This window comes from Leiobunum rupestre, chromosome 5, assembly GCF_980474605.1.
Source record: "Leiobunum rupestre chromosome 5, qqLeiRupe1.1.hap1, whole genome shotgun sequence".
In the NCBI taxonomy this organism is placed as follows: Eukaryota; Metazoa; Arthropoda; class Arachnida; order Opiliones; family Sclerosomatidae; genus Leiobunum; species Leiobunum rupestre.
This window is the reverse complement of record NC_143388.1, coordinates 10,886,572-10,901,819: the sequence shown is the minus strand read 5'-3', so window position 1 is coordinate 10,901,819 and position 15,248 is coordinate 10,886,572. Positions and strand designations below refer to the sequence as shown.

General features: G+C 33.7%; 1 protein-coding gene across 13 annotated transcripts in view; it reads right to left on the bottom strand.

The window, feature by feature from the left end:
* Positions 1-3,293: 3,293 nt before the first annotated feature.
* Positions 3,294-15,248, bottom strand: part of Glut1 (Glucose transporter 1) — a 115,497-nt gene continuing 103,542 nt past the window's right edge. For 5 of the 13 annotated variants that reach the window (XR_016481046.1, XR_016481048.1, XR_016481049.1 and 2 more), the window contains 4 exons: positions 13,556-13,939; positions 13,009-13,065; positions 7,894-8,096; positions 3,294-6,716 (listed from right to left, as the gene is read on the bottom strand). Coding sequence is in view for 6 of the 13 variants with exons in the window: in XM_090175866.1 (XP_090031992.1) it covers positions 6,688-6,716; positions 13,009-13,065; positions 13,556-13,939 (470 nt within the window). In the remaining 7 variants the exon portion in view is untranslated. Of the gene's footprint in view, positions 6,717-7,893; positions 8,097-9,155; positions 9,307-10,740; positions 10,956-13,008; positions 13,066-13,555; positions 13,940-15,248 lie in introns of those variants that run through there. The other 8 variants (XR_016481047.1, XR_016481050.1, XM_090175866.1 and 5 more) reach the window with 8 other exon arrangements.

Sequence of the window (15,248 nt, the reverse complement as noted above, 5' to 3'; positions counted from 1 at the left end):
TGGGAAATAATATAATGATAACCTATTATTTATGAGTAAAATTATATATAAAAACAAATAATAGAATTTAATGTAATTTATATACTTTTATTATAATACTCACGAATAAAATTTCGTATTCAAGAGATGGCGCTTTAGACCTAAGCCTAAGATCGAGCCCAAAGTAAGGCTGGGCATTGGTATAACAACATAACACCGGAGCTATAAGCTGCAGTCCCAGGTTCTTCCTTACGTAAATCTATTCTTGTCTAAACTCTAAAAATGGATCAAAAGTCAAGATCACACTAGCATGGATGAAGGAATATGACTGGAACACACGGGTACAGTCATAAGGATGAGCATCTCAATAGGGAATTTGGCAGACTAAAATACGCTAGCGCCACCTGCGTGCGGGCGCTCCTACTGCAAAAATAAATTAAATTTATATTTTTATTTCCGGGGGGACGGAGCTTTCAAAATGGAGGGTTTTAGCAAATCGTCGAAGTGGAATAGACAAAATTGTGCGGCCCCTAGTTGTATAAATTCGAGAGCTAATAACCCAGATTTATCATTTTTTGAGAATTCTGGGAGGATTAATTTATTTGGACGAGAGGCGGAGTTATTTATAGCTGGGGTTGTTCTGTGAGCTAATCACTTGGAAGCACACTTTTTTTTTATGATATCTCCAAGAGGTATGTATATAATTATTCTTTATAATCTCTCTTTTACTGAATTTAATGTCTTTAAAGAAACAACCTGGTAAAAAATGCTTTTCCAACAATATTTCTAAAACCACCTGAAATTGTACTGTTTGAAGATGTACCACAAAGTGAATTAGAAGATTGTAGACCATTGGACCGAAATCCCATTCGTCCGAATGTACCATTCAACCGAATTCCAATCGACCGAAAACCGCGTTTTGCGCGGTTTTAATTCAATATACCGTTAGTGATACATATTTATATATCGTAGGTTACGTGACGATAGTATATCTAATTTGGACTAAACTATGTCTTAAATATTTATTATTTCGTACCGACGTGTATTTTTAGTCCTTTTTCCCTTGAAATTTGATATTTTCCGGGTTTAATTTTGGAAAATAAGCTTGATAAGACCCGACGTGAAATAGTTGCCTACCATATCTAACCTAACCCATCCTAACCTAACCTAACCCAACCTGAACTAACCTAACCTAACCTAACCCAACCTGAACTAACCTAACCTAACCTAACCTAACCCAACCTGAACTAACCTACCCGAAGTGAAAACGAACCAGATTTAAATTTCCCATTCAACTGAATCTCGCCATGTTGGGCTATAAACGAAAATACTTTTCGGTTCAATGGGATTCGGTCAAACGGGATTCGGTCCAATAGTATACAACCAAATTAGAACCATCAAATCTAAGTATCAAAGATGTAGAAAACTTAAATGTAGTGATGGACACCAGCCCAAAATTTAACATTTGACAGTAATATAGAGAATATCCCTAGTATTAGCGGTATTAGGATGATGTTTAAAAACTAGTGATCTCCTCGTCTCCAAGGGGCTAATCCTCATCAAAATTTTACTGCTAAATAATGAAGGTGTTGAATCTCTTGAAGATCTAAGCTCAACTGATGTGATAATTTAGGTAAACACTGAGAGGGAAGACTTCCAATCTTCAGCACCATTCTTCTTGCAGGTAAATCTACATAAACCATCCTATTAAATTTGTTTTTGTTTAAAAATTAGAGGTACTTACCAGGAAAGAAAAAATCAGTCCTCTTGAAATGCAAATTACAAACGTTTACCTCATTTGAGTTGTTACCGAGTTTACCGCTAGGTACCGCGTCAGTTTTTGTCGAACGCGAATAGGTCACGCTAAAAATGTTATTTCCAACGGTAGCGGTATATATATATCTGAAAACATGAAATGTGCTGAAATAGAAATACTGTACACAGGGTCGTATTAACCATTAGGCCGAGTAGGCACGTGCCTAGGGCGCCATTTTTCTAGGGCCGACAAAACTGTGATAAAGCCCCACGGTCGAAGCACGTTGGTTGCCCCTACTTAGCTGACCAACCCGTTAAACAATGCCCAGGGGCGAAAAATTATTCTGTGCCTAAAGGCGCCGAAAGAGTTCGATAATCGAATCACATCAACTTCAAGAGTTCATCTTAGATATAAAATGTAAACGTGCAATTTAGATTTGCACGAAGTCAGCCTTGGTTTTTTCAAAGATAAATATTATTTTGCAGTATGCCAAACTACACGTAAGAAATTATATAAAACAAATGGAACCAATGTAAAAATTTTGACTACTTAATTATTTAAAACAATATCCTAACGTTTAAAGCAACTGTCAGCTGTATCATTGCCACCTTTATTATGATAAGGCCTTTGTTATTAGAGAAGGCCATGAATCTATCAGATTCTTCGAAAAAAACGACTTTACTGGAGAGCGTGGTGTCATCTATTAATGAAGTTAAAATTCCAAATAGCGAAACAATAACGTCGTCCGAGAACCATGGTAGAGTATTATAATTAGACAACTTATACTCTATTTAGTGGACTTGAAACTAAATTATATATCCCACGTAAAATATATTGTTAAAAATTACTATAATTTAAGTTATTGACAAATTTACAAACGAGTCAATCAAGGCGAGGGGTACTTTTATGTCCCGCCTTTTGTGTCGAAATTTGGCTTAAGCGTCTTGTTTTGATTTCGACGCTAACGACATCTGTTGAAAAAAGAGCTACTTCACTTCGAGCTGACACTTGCTTTAAACGTAAGTTAAATAATATATTAAAATGATAAGATTTAATGGATCGTCGATCGTAGTGTCGTTATTCTGTATGTAATAATTTTCGCGCTAAAATTATATTAGTTTCACTAGCGATCGTTAGATGGCGCGAGGAGACAGCAGGATATTTTCCCCTCTATGCATTCCCTTTCCCCTCACCAGAAGCAGACTGCATAAGTATTCAGCACAGAGCTGCCAGTTGGGCTCTTTTACAGCCCAATTGGGCTTCTTTTTATGTCTACTTGCGGGAAAAAATGAATTGGGCTGTTGGGCTGTTTTTTGGGCTACTTTCAGAGGTTTTCGATAATTTATACTAAAATCGGTAGGATACCGGTTTCTTTCAAATTAATACGCTTTAAAGCAATATTACTCTCAATATATGTACAATTTTTCTTCAAAAATTCGATTAATTTGTACTTAAAAAAATATTTCGAATAATAAAAATTGGAGTTTCTATAAACTTTCCCATGATACTTGAAACTATAACATCACGCAAACACCAATATTTTGAAAAGCGCGCCTTTTAAAAAATTAACTATCGCCAAATTGGGCTAGAATTTGGGCTTGTTTACAAAATAAGGCCTATTTATAATTGGGCTGGAAATTGGGCTCCTTTGAAGAGTTGTTTGGCGGTAAATTAAAATTATATCTGGCAGCTCTGATTCAGCAGAGAAAGCGGATGGCGCAGACCATACCACAAAGAGATCCTGGTTTTACATAAATGAGTGTTTGGTGAAACCTAAATTGATCAAATTCGAAATGTGAACTCTCAAGTGTATAAAGTTGTTGAATAATCTATCCTAATATAATCTTATTGTTTTATACCAAAGAAAAATTTACATCGACTTTGTTTTGTTTTATTTTTTAGCCGTTGTAAAACCTGCGTTGATAGTAAACACATGTGAAATTGTGTCTCGGATAAATCTCGTTGGAAACCATGTTTAAACTTCAATTTCTTTTTTCAAATGTCCCCAAACACAGAAATTTCTTTTAAGGAATTTTATCACAAGAGTTTTTTTATTATTTTTCTTTTACTTAACTATTTCATTTTTTTTCTTGTAAACTTGAGAGAGTAATAATAACGGTTATTTACTCCCATTATTTTTAGTTTATTTTTTCAAGAAATTTGTGTTTAAAAATTAAATGACGATTGCCGATCTGCCGACATAGTTATAAACTTCTTCACCACATGTTTAACAATAGCACCTTTTAGAAATGTTCCCCCTAACTATATAATTTTTGTTTAATATTTAGTTACAATTAAAATCAAGTTCTTAAATACCTGAGAATTAACAACTGATTAAAATTCGCTAATTCGCTTTCGAAATTATTATTCTTTATGGAATTATAGTTTGTTAACTTTTTTGAGCGTCGACTATTTTTTTTTAAGAATTCGGAAATTTTCTAATACGCGAAATAATTTAAAACATTTTTTTTTCTTTTTAGAATAAAGTAACGCCTTTTCGTTATATAATATTTATATCCTAATAATTTTTGTACTTTTAGTGATTTATATAAAAACAATTTTTTATACCTTCGTGTTCTTTACTTAACATTGTCACTGTTCGTTTAATTAGCGATAAACCCTTAGTTAATGGTTTAATTTACCAAGAGTGGATAGCCCCTCAATCCAAACTTGATAAAGCGTATTTATTCGTACACGTGTGTTATTTTGGCCAATAATATCTTAAGCTTTTAAAACACTATATTGGGTTCATTTTATATGTATTCATACAAATACTTTTGGTTCAGTGACAATATTTATAAAAAATTTCGACGGCTGGTTTTATTTTGACACACTGAATAAAAACAAACTGTTTTATATTAAATTATAAATATTTATATTCGTAAATTAAATTTGCTCAATAAATTTATATAGCTTTAAAGGATAAACCTATTTTTTTAATATGGGAAAATTGTGGCGGTGTTTTATTTATTTTTTGATATTGTTATATTCAAATTAAATATAAGGCAAAAAGTTATAACGTTTTTGTTTCCATTTTCAAATATATTTTTAAAACTTGATTTTTTTTTTAAGTGTAACGTAACTTTTTTTTTCCCTAATTTAAATGTATATTTTTTACATGGCGAAAAACTATATGAAGAGTTTTTATGTTTAATTAAATTAAAATTTAAAGAAACCCCCGTTGTTTAGTTTTTTTTTAATAAATTGATAGTGAGCAATATTTAAGGTTTTACGCCAATATATGCGTAATAAATGTGTTTTTTTTGGTTTTAACATCTCCCCCTATTTTATACAACGTTTAACTAAAAACATTTAAATACTTTGATCTTAAGAGTTTTATAATTTGGCCTTTTTTCTGGCGAAGAACACAAAAGAAAATTTTTTTCGCAAGGAAGGCACACACAATATTCTGAACTTATTTTTTTCGGCTCCCTAACCTTGTGTTATTTCGATTTATTTTTTTCTATTCGACTTTTGTTTTTAGCCCTTCTTTTGAATTATTTTTTCATTTGTGTTTTTATATTTTTTTTTCAGTGTAGGGGGGGAAAATCATTTACACAACATTTTATATTTTTTGGTAATGTTTTTAAAGGCAATATCTCGATTTATTTTAACTTTTTTTTAGATTATGCGCATTTTGAAGTCGTGTTTGTTTAGCTGCCTGTGTTAAACTTATTTAAAACGAATTTTACTTTTTGACACGACAATATATTTTGTTTTAAATAATTTCCAAATGAAATTAATTAAAATTCTTCATCAATCGTGTTTTAGGGAATCGTGTATTTTTTTTCTTTCGTAACAATAATAGGGATAATGTAGGTGGGATTTATATATATATATATATTTATATATATTTTGTCACTCTTTTTTTAAACATGATTTTTTTAAAAACCTCATAAACCGTGTCTTTTATACTTTTGCTGGAAGCGTATTTGGAAAGTAAACTGTAAACCTTTATAATGCATAGGTAAGGAAACTTCACTTTCTTGTTTTTGGTTACTTTTTTTTTAATAGTTCATCTATTATAATAGTTGAAGTCGAATACACTATTCGGGTATTCGAATTATCGCGATTTGAAATTAAAAATTTATTTTTTTCTCCACATGATGTCGCGTTTTAACTTTCGAAAACGTCTTTTTGAGATGCGGCAGTACAATAAGGCTGACTGGAATATATTCTTAATTTTTATTTTGCGGCAGGACAAATATTTCTACTTATAGAATAAAATTTAATCATTTTTTTTTCGAAATGGGATTGTTTTACCCACACTATTTCCCTATAGGCAAACGGATTTTTCAAAATGTAATTAATCTGTGGCACGTGTTTTCAATTTAAGAGTTGATTTGATTTTTGGGGAAAGGATAAATTATTTAATATCTGGTTTTTTATATGATTTTGCAGGATTTTGTTTTGTTAAGTTGGGTTTTTTTTTTCTCGGAATAGGTGGATTTAAATCGTCCCAAATTCATTTAACTCCCGCTGTTAAATTGGAAGGAAAAATAGCTTTCCCCAAAAAAAGTTACTTCTTAAATACTTTATTTTTTTTTGTATTTTGTTTTCATATCCTAAGCCACTATATAAAGTAGAATTACGAGATATAAGTTCGTGTGTTTTTATTTTAATCTGAATGAAAGACGTATATCAGCACTCAAATTGTGATATGAGCTTGTTTTAAACTATTTTTTAATTCGACCCCCGAATTATTTCGTAATTAATTTCTCTAATACGTACTTTTATATATATTTTTTAAATATTTCTACAACATACGCGGTCGTTTTATTTATTTTTGGTTATGTATAGATCCCAAGCATTTGTGACCTCCGGTAACACTTGATGGCATCAGACCGCACCAATCCTCGTCGATAGAGCGATTTTACGAAAATTCTTTGAAAAATTGCACGTCGACGTTATTTTTTAAACTATTATTTAACTTCGCATCTTCTTAAATATGTTTAAAGATGACGATTCTTCAGAACGTCTGCTGAAAATTAAAGAAGTTTCTTATAGTAGAACAATTTCATTTATATACGAAATAAGTTTGCCATCCGACCGACCTACTCGTGTCAGTTTGATACTTCCGTTATTATATATTAAGGGTTACTCAAGATCTGTGGTTTTAAATATGTCTGCTTACTTTTTCGCTTTTACTTGACAGATTTTCTAAATTTTTTTTTACAATAAACAAATAAAAGCAACGAGCTAAATGTAATAATTGGAACCCTTCAAAGTTAGGAACGAAATGTATTTTGACTCAACTTCGTAGCAACTTTGATTGTTCATATAATTTTGTGACAACATTAAGTGATATTCATATTCTAATTTGACTTTCTTGTACGGTCTAAACTAAATATAAGATTTCAAATCCACAGACCTCCAAATATATTTTTGGTAATTTATTGATGTGGCACTTATTTCGCATATTTGAATCCCACTTAACATCAAAAGCATTGTAAGTGCAAAATGTCGCAAGTTTGGTAAAGACATGCTCCTATGATATCGCGATAATTTCATGCTTTTTATTTACTTTGAATCTAGTAATTAAGCGTCAAAATCATGCTAAAACCTGTAGGAAAATAATTGCACGTAAAATGTACTGATTTGTAAGTCCATATCTATAGTTTGTAAGATATTAAACAGCCTGTTTAACACGTTAAATATATAGGTACATGTTTACATCAACTTCAGTAGCGGCGCTGTTAGTACCCCAGAAATAATTGTTAACAAAATTACGAGCGAAAAATTTTAATAAGGCTAATTTAAATTTTTTGGAGTCTAATATTGCTTTCCAAATAATAACGAAAAATATAAATTTTTCGTAAAACTTTCTAGCGCCGCTACTGATCAAGATTACATTTAAATATTTAAAATAGTTAAGATTCTAACAATATTAAAAACTAATTAATATTGTTACACGGGCGTTCGATTTTTTTCTTACTTTACGTTTCAGATTTATTTGATTAAATTCTGAGGGTCTTAGAAAAATATGAACTCTAACCATATTGTTAGGACGACTGGATAGTAATAAATTCGCCACAGTCCTAAAATAGAATCGAATCAATTGTTCACAAACATGCTTTCATGCTTCATTTTTTGTTGTAAACTTGACATTTAAAATTCATACAATAAAACCCCATTTAAAACACTCGCTTTTTAATCACCTGGGAGTAATACGGCGTGTTTCCCTAAAGATTTTGTGTAATATTTTGTTAAGGGTACTGATAATAAAGGTCCGAGGCCACCCCCGCTCGGGGTCATAGCTGGTCTTCGGGGCGGTTCGGGGAGTAATCGGGAATTTTTTTGCGGCCGAGTGTATCTCCGAAATGGCAGAGCTGGTGCGAGTGGTGATGCTGGAAGTGGTAACCTACAACGGGAGCCATTGGTGCAAAACACAAATAAGCTTTTTTGACCTAACCTCCTTACGTATACTTTCAAAATTAAAACTTCCTACCGACAATAATAATTATCAAAACCACAACGGGAAAATTGTCGAAACGCGTAACGTGTGGGTAATTCGCGGATTCAAAATAAAGTTTTAATCCAAGTAAATGTTTTAAAATATAACACTCATTATAGCATCTAAGAAATGGTCGGGATGAAATTGAAATGATTTTTAATAGACGATAACAACTAAGAAAAGACAACGCGGTAGTATTTCGTGGGCTATTTTTGTTAAACTACCTCGCAGAAAGTTTCCCCATTCCGGAGAACTTTTTGGAAAAACTCCCTGGTGGCACTTTCTCAGATGTACTCGTGTATTAGCTAGTTAAAAAACGGCTTGCGTAAAAAAAGCAAAACGATTTTCGGTATCATCCCACTAGTACAGAAAGGCGAATAAAGAAATTTACTTCGATTACTTGACGTTAATTATTAAACCGTAACTGAATATTGTACCCAGCTACGCGTTTCGACGGTTATACATCAAATACAAAAACCAAAAAATCACTCAAAACTGAAAAAGTATTTAAAAATAGTGTTCTACGGATAGCGGTGAGATTTAAAACTGAAGGCGTGTTTTGTGAATTTGTTAAGATGAAAGCAACTCAAAACGAATTGACTTACCTTCAACGAGTTATTATATATTTTTACTTTGAAATGTCTTAAAAAATTGGCTTGTCCAAAAACGGACGCCTCGTGATCAAATTACACCTCACGGGTATTTTTTAACCGATTATTCAAGTACCCATAACAGAATGGCACCATCAGCATCACCGTCCACTTTTTTGTTTTAGTTTAAAAAAAAACATTTTTTTTTCGCAACAAACCACGATGAAAGTTCACACAACTCTAGAAAACCTTTTTTCGATCGTTTCTTCGAAATTTTCGACCGACGTGAACCGCGTACAGTTTCCCAAATTTCGGAGATTTTTTGAAATTTTTTTTTCGAAAAAATCTTTCGTTTACTTTTTTTAATAAGAAAATATTTGATATTTCTTTTAAGAATTTTTTTATTTTTGTGAAATGTGATTACTAAAACTTGAGTTCTTCCGGGTTAGAAGTGCGTTTGCGCTGAAAAGTGTGGCAACTACCCATCAGACGGAGATCCGTAACGTCGTCATTCCTAAATGTACCGTCTTGGTCAGTGGTCAAAACGGGGTACAGAGAGGGTTCAAATGAGGGTTCGAAAAATAAAAACAAATCCAGTGATTCGTGATAGAGGTGAAGAAAAGATCAAAATAAATGAAAAATGATAGGAAGCCGTGTACACGAATAAGTAGTAGTAGAAAGGATAGAAAGAGTGTGAGAGAGAATCCAGCATGATTGATAGAAAAAGGAAAAAAAAAATAAAAAAATTTGTTAACTTTAAGAATTTGGAATTGCTTTTTATCTAAACGTTTATAAAAAGCTCGAAAAGCGAGAAAACAAGTTGATTAAGCGAAAGACTTAACGGTGAAACTATTCTAATTTCGAAGTATTGAAAGATGAAAAAAAATAACGAAAGATGTTTGAAATTGGTGCTCGTGATAGGACGCCTTGAACAGTGACGCGTTTTTAGAAAGCAAAAAGAATCAATAATTCTTATTTTGTCTTAAGCATCTTGTTTTTCCGTGTTCGATTGAATCTAAGCCTAGGACTCGCGGGTTTTTGCACTACTAATAGCTATCTTTTTTTTATATACCGAATGGCCTACGGCTGTTATGAGTACTTTTGACGATGTTTAAACACTTCATAAACATCGATTTAATCACATTCATCCCGAGACAAAAAACAGTCACCAAAAGTGAATTCTGATTGAACCACCCTCTAAGACCGTATGTCTCGGAATGCCACAAATTCGGCCGCTTTCGTAAATTGCAAATGGCGCTAGTGATTACGTTTAAAACCAATCAGCCAGCACCACGACACTATAGGTGGGTACAGTCAATTTACTTCTCTCGCAGAGGTCGTGAAACATCCAAATATCTTACGGTATATCAAATCAAAAGCCTCGTTAACTTCATTATTCGGAAGATTTTCATTTGTACTCAAGGACACTCTGTGGACAGTCACATACCTCGAGCAGGAATCCAGCCTGGTGGATTTGGGTTCACTTCCATTGGACTGCCGACCAGGACGTATTTAGGTGGATGGTTTTGGACGTTCAAGGACTGTTCATTCGTGGTCTCTATAGTCCAATGGAAGTGGTGATAGTACCTTAAGATTCCGCTCGAGGTGTGATAATTGTGGCCACCGTTGTCCAATGCTTGTAGAATTGGTATGGTAACCCACAAGTTCAATTCCTGCCGCGATACTTCACATTTATTATGTAATAAACGCGCGGAGGTCGCCTTGATTACAAAAGAAAGTTATTCTGATTCAATGATTTATATTTATCTTCAAACTTCAGTATTAAACAAACCTTAAACCAAATTTAAGATTTAAAATAAATTGTCCTAATTACCGACCAGATAATTTTGATTAATTATATAAATTTGGCTTAGAGTTATTATAAAAGTAACTTACGAAAATATGAAACAGATAATACATGATCACACCATGCTTTAACAAATAACACATTTTCCTTTTTATTCATAAGTTATACACGAATAATAATTGAAAATATCACAATGAAATATTTTAAATTTCGGGATTTTTTCTAGCTTTTCGTATTCGGGGAGGTTTTGTTATTTATTGCCAAATCGTAATTCTAGGCCCTTTTTACCCGTTAGCCCTATTTTTTAGAATTATAATATCTACATTTTCAATTTACACTTTGTATAATATTTTACTGACTAGAGCTGAGCTGACAACAGAATCATGCATTTCCAAAAAAAAACAATGAAAAGCAATTTAATTTAGGTTCCTTTAAATAATGCTTAAACAATTATTTAGATTTAATTTAATATTATATTATGTAAAATACCGATATATAAAATTAATTCTTTTTGAACCGCGTTTGAAATTCAAATTTCGCGATCGTATATATGTAAATGTTGGTACGGTTACTAAAAAACATTATACGTGCCTAGATTTCGTAAAACGCATAATACAATTATTAAAATTACTCGTCTTAATAAGATAACTTTCGAATGATATTCGCTTAAAACGATACTCAATGCATTATCCTTTTTTGATCTGATTAATAGATTTTATAACTATTAATCAAAATTATATTTTTCTGTTTAAAGAAACGACAATGCAGTTGATTCGAATATATTTATAAATGTCGTAATGCGATTAGAATTGTGTTCTTTGTAATTATAGAACCATTTTAAAACAGATCTTAATAGACCGATTCACAGATTGCAGACGGAGAAAATCATTTACAGCGAAGCCATTAGAGGTTCGATTTTATTACTTTTACTAATCCTAGATGGCGCTAACTTTTAAAATAAACAACCTTCTGCTTTATTAAAAACAAACAAACCCGTCTAACACTACTTTTCGCGATGTTTATGTAAAAAAAAACCCCATAAACAAAAGTTCCAACTCTGAAAAATGTTCGCATAGAAATGAAACGATAAAAAAATATCAAGTTATCTAGATAATTAAAAATTTCAACGCTGGCGCCATCTGCAAAAATTTCGGGTATTTAAAAGGCGACTTCTAACGGTGTTAGGATCTTCTCCATAGTCAAATATGTATCGACCTATTCAGAGCTTTATTGCTAAGAATATTGTATTTTACGTTACAGAGAAACCTGGGCACGTAGTGAAATGAATGACTATTTCACTATTCTATTGTAAATAAATTATGACTAGTCTATTCGAGAAATATTTATAAATTCTACAGCACCGGTTAAATCGAGCAAAGTTGTAATGACTTGGTAAAACTTTGGTTAGAAAAGTTTCGTGATCGTTCGACGACCGATCAATGTTTAGCGAATGTCATGTCAAGTCGAAAAATTTGGTAAATTGATTGTTCAATGTATGTAAGTCTCAATGAGATATCTTCGATCTACAACGTGGGTTCGAAATCGCCCCCCCGGGCAAAAAAAAAATAATTTACGGAAATTAGACTTTCAAGTTGGATTAAATAGGCAGAAAGCTACGATAGAAATCCGAAAACATGCGTAAAAAATTGGCACTTAGAGTTGGGTACCGCCATCTGACGGAACAAAACAGGCGTTATTCGCTTTCGAATAAGCTACACTTCGTCAGGGACATTTACGTTCGCTTAAGTAGTCAGTGTTAAATATTTTAAGTACTACGAGGATATTAAGTGTATAAATTTGCAAGCGTTATTTCAAATGGGTATATACGATAGATTGTTTAAAACTTTAATTAATCTATTAATTTTTTAAATGTCTTAAATACGCGCGATAAGTCGCGATCAAATACAGGGACAATAAAACTAATTTGATTTCTTTAAAGGTCTAGGATTTCTTCCGCCAGTCACCCTTTGAATTTACTTTCCTTCCAAACAAATACCCTGGTGGTAGGCCAACGGAAGAACACGTTTGGCCATCACCAGGGTATTTGTTTGGAAGGAAAGTATATTTAAAGGGTAACAGGCGGAAGAAAACCTAGGCCTTTAAGGGTGGGTAAATTTTAGCGGTCCTTGACGGATATCAGTCAGCGATAACCACTCGTCGAGGGCCTTTATAAGCCTGGCATTGCGCTAATGTGAAACCAAAAAGAAGGGCATGCTGTTGGAAGTAAATTAACGAATCATGGAAGAAAAAAGTTAAAGGTCCGTTTCGAATATCCGTTTTTGGGAAAACGCGTTGACGGAAGAAAAACGGACTTTTAAAAAACGATAAACGAAATAAAAGAGAAAGAAGAAAAAGCTAAAAGAGAATGAATATTCTCAGCAAATTAGAGAAGTTTTTCTACTCAAGTGTATAGACAACAGACCTGATCTATTAATTGACGCGTCGTCCACTCGGACTCTCTCCCTACTTCTCGTACGCCCTGAAAAAAGGATTGGAGCACTCCAAAAACCTGCTATTTGCTTGTGTGTTTTTATTTTGGCTGAAGAAACCCCCCGTTGCACCGCGATTCCATTTAGTTAATCCAATTTATCTCCGAGTTCGCCTAGTATTTGAACTTTGAAAATTCGCGAATTCGTTTCTGGGTTTTTCCTTATCTGTCTTATTTACCATTTGATTCCAACAGCAAATACTAATTAGACAAGGCTGAGGGGGGGGGGGGGGGGGGTATCGTTCTAGCCTTAGCACCCAGAAATGAAATCGGTTGTATTTTTAAATTTGGAAACTTAATTGAACGTCAAAACAAAAGTAGACCCGGGCCCGATTAGGGAGTTGGGAGAAACGACAACAAAGGAATAGAAATCAAAGAAAGGCAATTTCCTCTAAGGAACGGAAGGCGCGTCCGTCTATGGAACAATAACTGAAACAGCGCGAGTGAGGAGAGTAATTAGGGTCAACGGCGGATCTCTCACCTGGATGCCGCTGCATAGGTGAAGGCTTTCTGGACCTTTGGGCAACGTCCGAAGTCGACGTTTCGTCGTCGCTAGCTTGACCACTGCTCGAGCCACTACGGCCGGATTCGGTAAGATGACTGCTAGCCTCCGAACTGGGCCTAACCAAGTCCACGTCTATTCCAAGCCCCGTTAACGAGCCCTTGTCGTCCGGGTCCAGCAGACTGGGGTCGATAGGCTCGTCGTCGGTCCTTTCCAAACGCAACCGCAGAGCGGCGTTGGGGTCCATGGCTGCCGAAGCCGTCGAGGCTGCGAGCGCGTGCTCGACTGCGGACACCGGCTGCCACTTGCGCAACGACGTTAGCTCTGGCAGAATAATCACTTCGTGCGCGCATTGGCACAGCGCTGCGGGACCACCACGACGACACCACAACAACGACGGCCGGACCATTACGTCCGTTTCGAATAACCACCGAAGACCGACGGGGTAACGACCCGATCGAGACGGTGCCGTTTAACGCGCGATGTTGGTTTTGTTATCGATACGAAATGGATTACATCGATCGAGATCCAAGTGGTAAAAGGAAGAGAAACAGTAAAGAAATCACATTTGTAATCTAACCAATGACACATATACATTTCCTAAGTTAATTAGAAATATCTCGACGGCGTATGCCACATCACCGACATATACACGCTATTCGCGGGCGGAAACTGTTAACCCCGCCTTGTATAGCGCAGCCAATATATAGGCCTCAAAAAATGAAAAAACACCGACGCCAATCAAAATGCAGAAAAAACACAGTCATGCTTAATGAAGTTTGGAATCGAGAATTGTATATTTTAGACATACGATCGGAATAAACTCAAGAACCATTTTCGAACATTCAGTGACTGGTAAACATGGGTAATGAAATTCACCAAAACAAAAACAACTTTGCTCGATTTTTCGAAGATTTTATAATAATATTGATTATTATTATAATAATAATAATAATAATAACGAGTAATAATATCAAAACAGCCGCTTAACTAAATAGAGCGCACCATGTACACAAAACGGGCATTTGAAATGAAATAAATAAATAATTAAAATAACCAGTAAATATATATTTAAAAAAATAAAAGGTAAAATATTCAATATTTTACCTATCACAGTAAAAACAACGAAGCGTTTATGAAAATAATCAAATTTTATATTGATTACCTGAAGTTATTATTTGTGTATGATAACATGACTATCGACCATGCTCAGTGTTATTTTTAGTCAAATAGGAATCGATATAAAGCCCATCTTATTCTGGGCTTTAGAAGTTTAAAAAAAACAGTCATGCGTTTTTACAAATAAAGGGATACTAAACAAAAGTTATTTATTTGAAATATTTTTAGAATTGCTAGCGCAACGGTCAACCATTGGTCAGATATTAGTTCCGTTTTGTATATAAACTATTTAATCTAAAACTAGAATTTTTAGCGATGCATCTTCTATTCTAATTGATATTGTATCATGTCATTTATTGTCTTTAAGAATCGGATAAATATTTGCTTAATTTGAAATAAAAATCCATTTAAATCCTTACAGCTGCCGTTTCCAGGGTATTTTGCAAACACCTAAAACTATTTTATAGTAATTTATCTTAATAATCTACATTCGACAATTAGAAACTCAAGGTTAAACCTTGTTTCGCCAATAGAGATTAAGCTCTCGACGTTA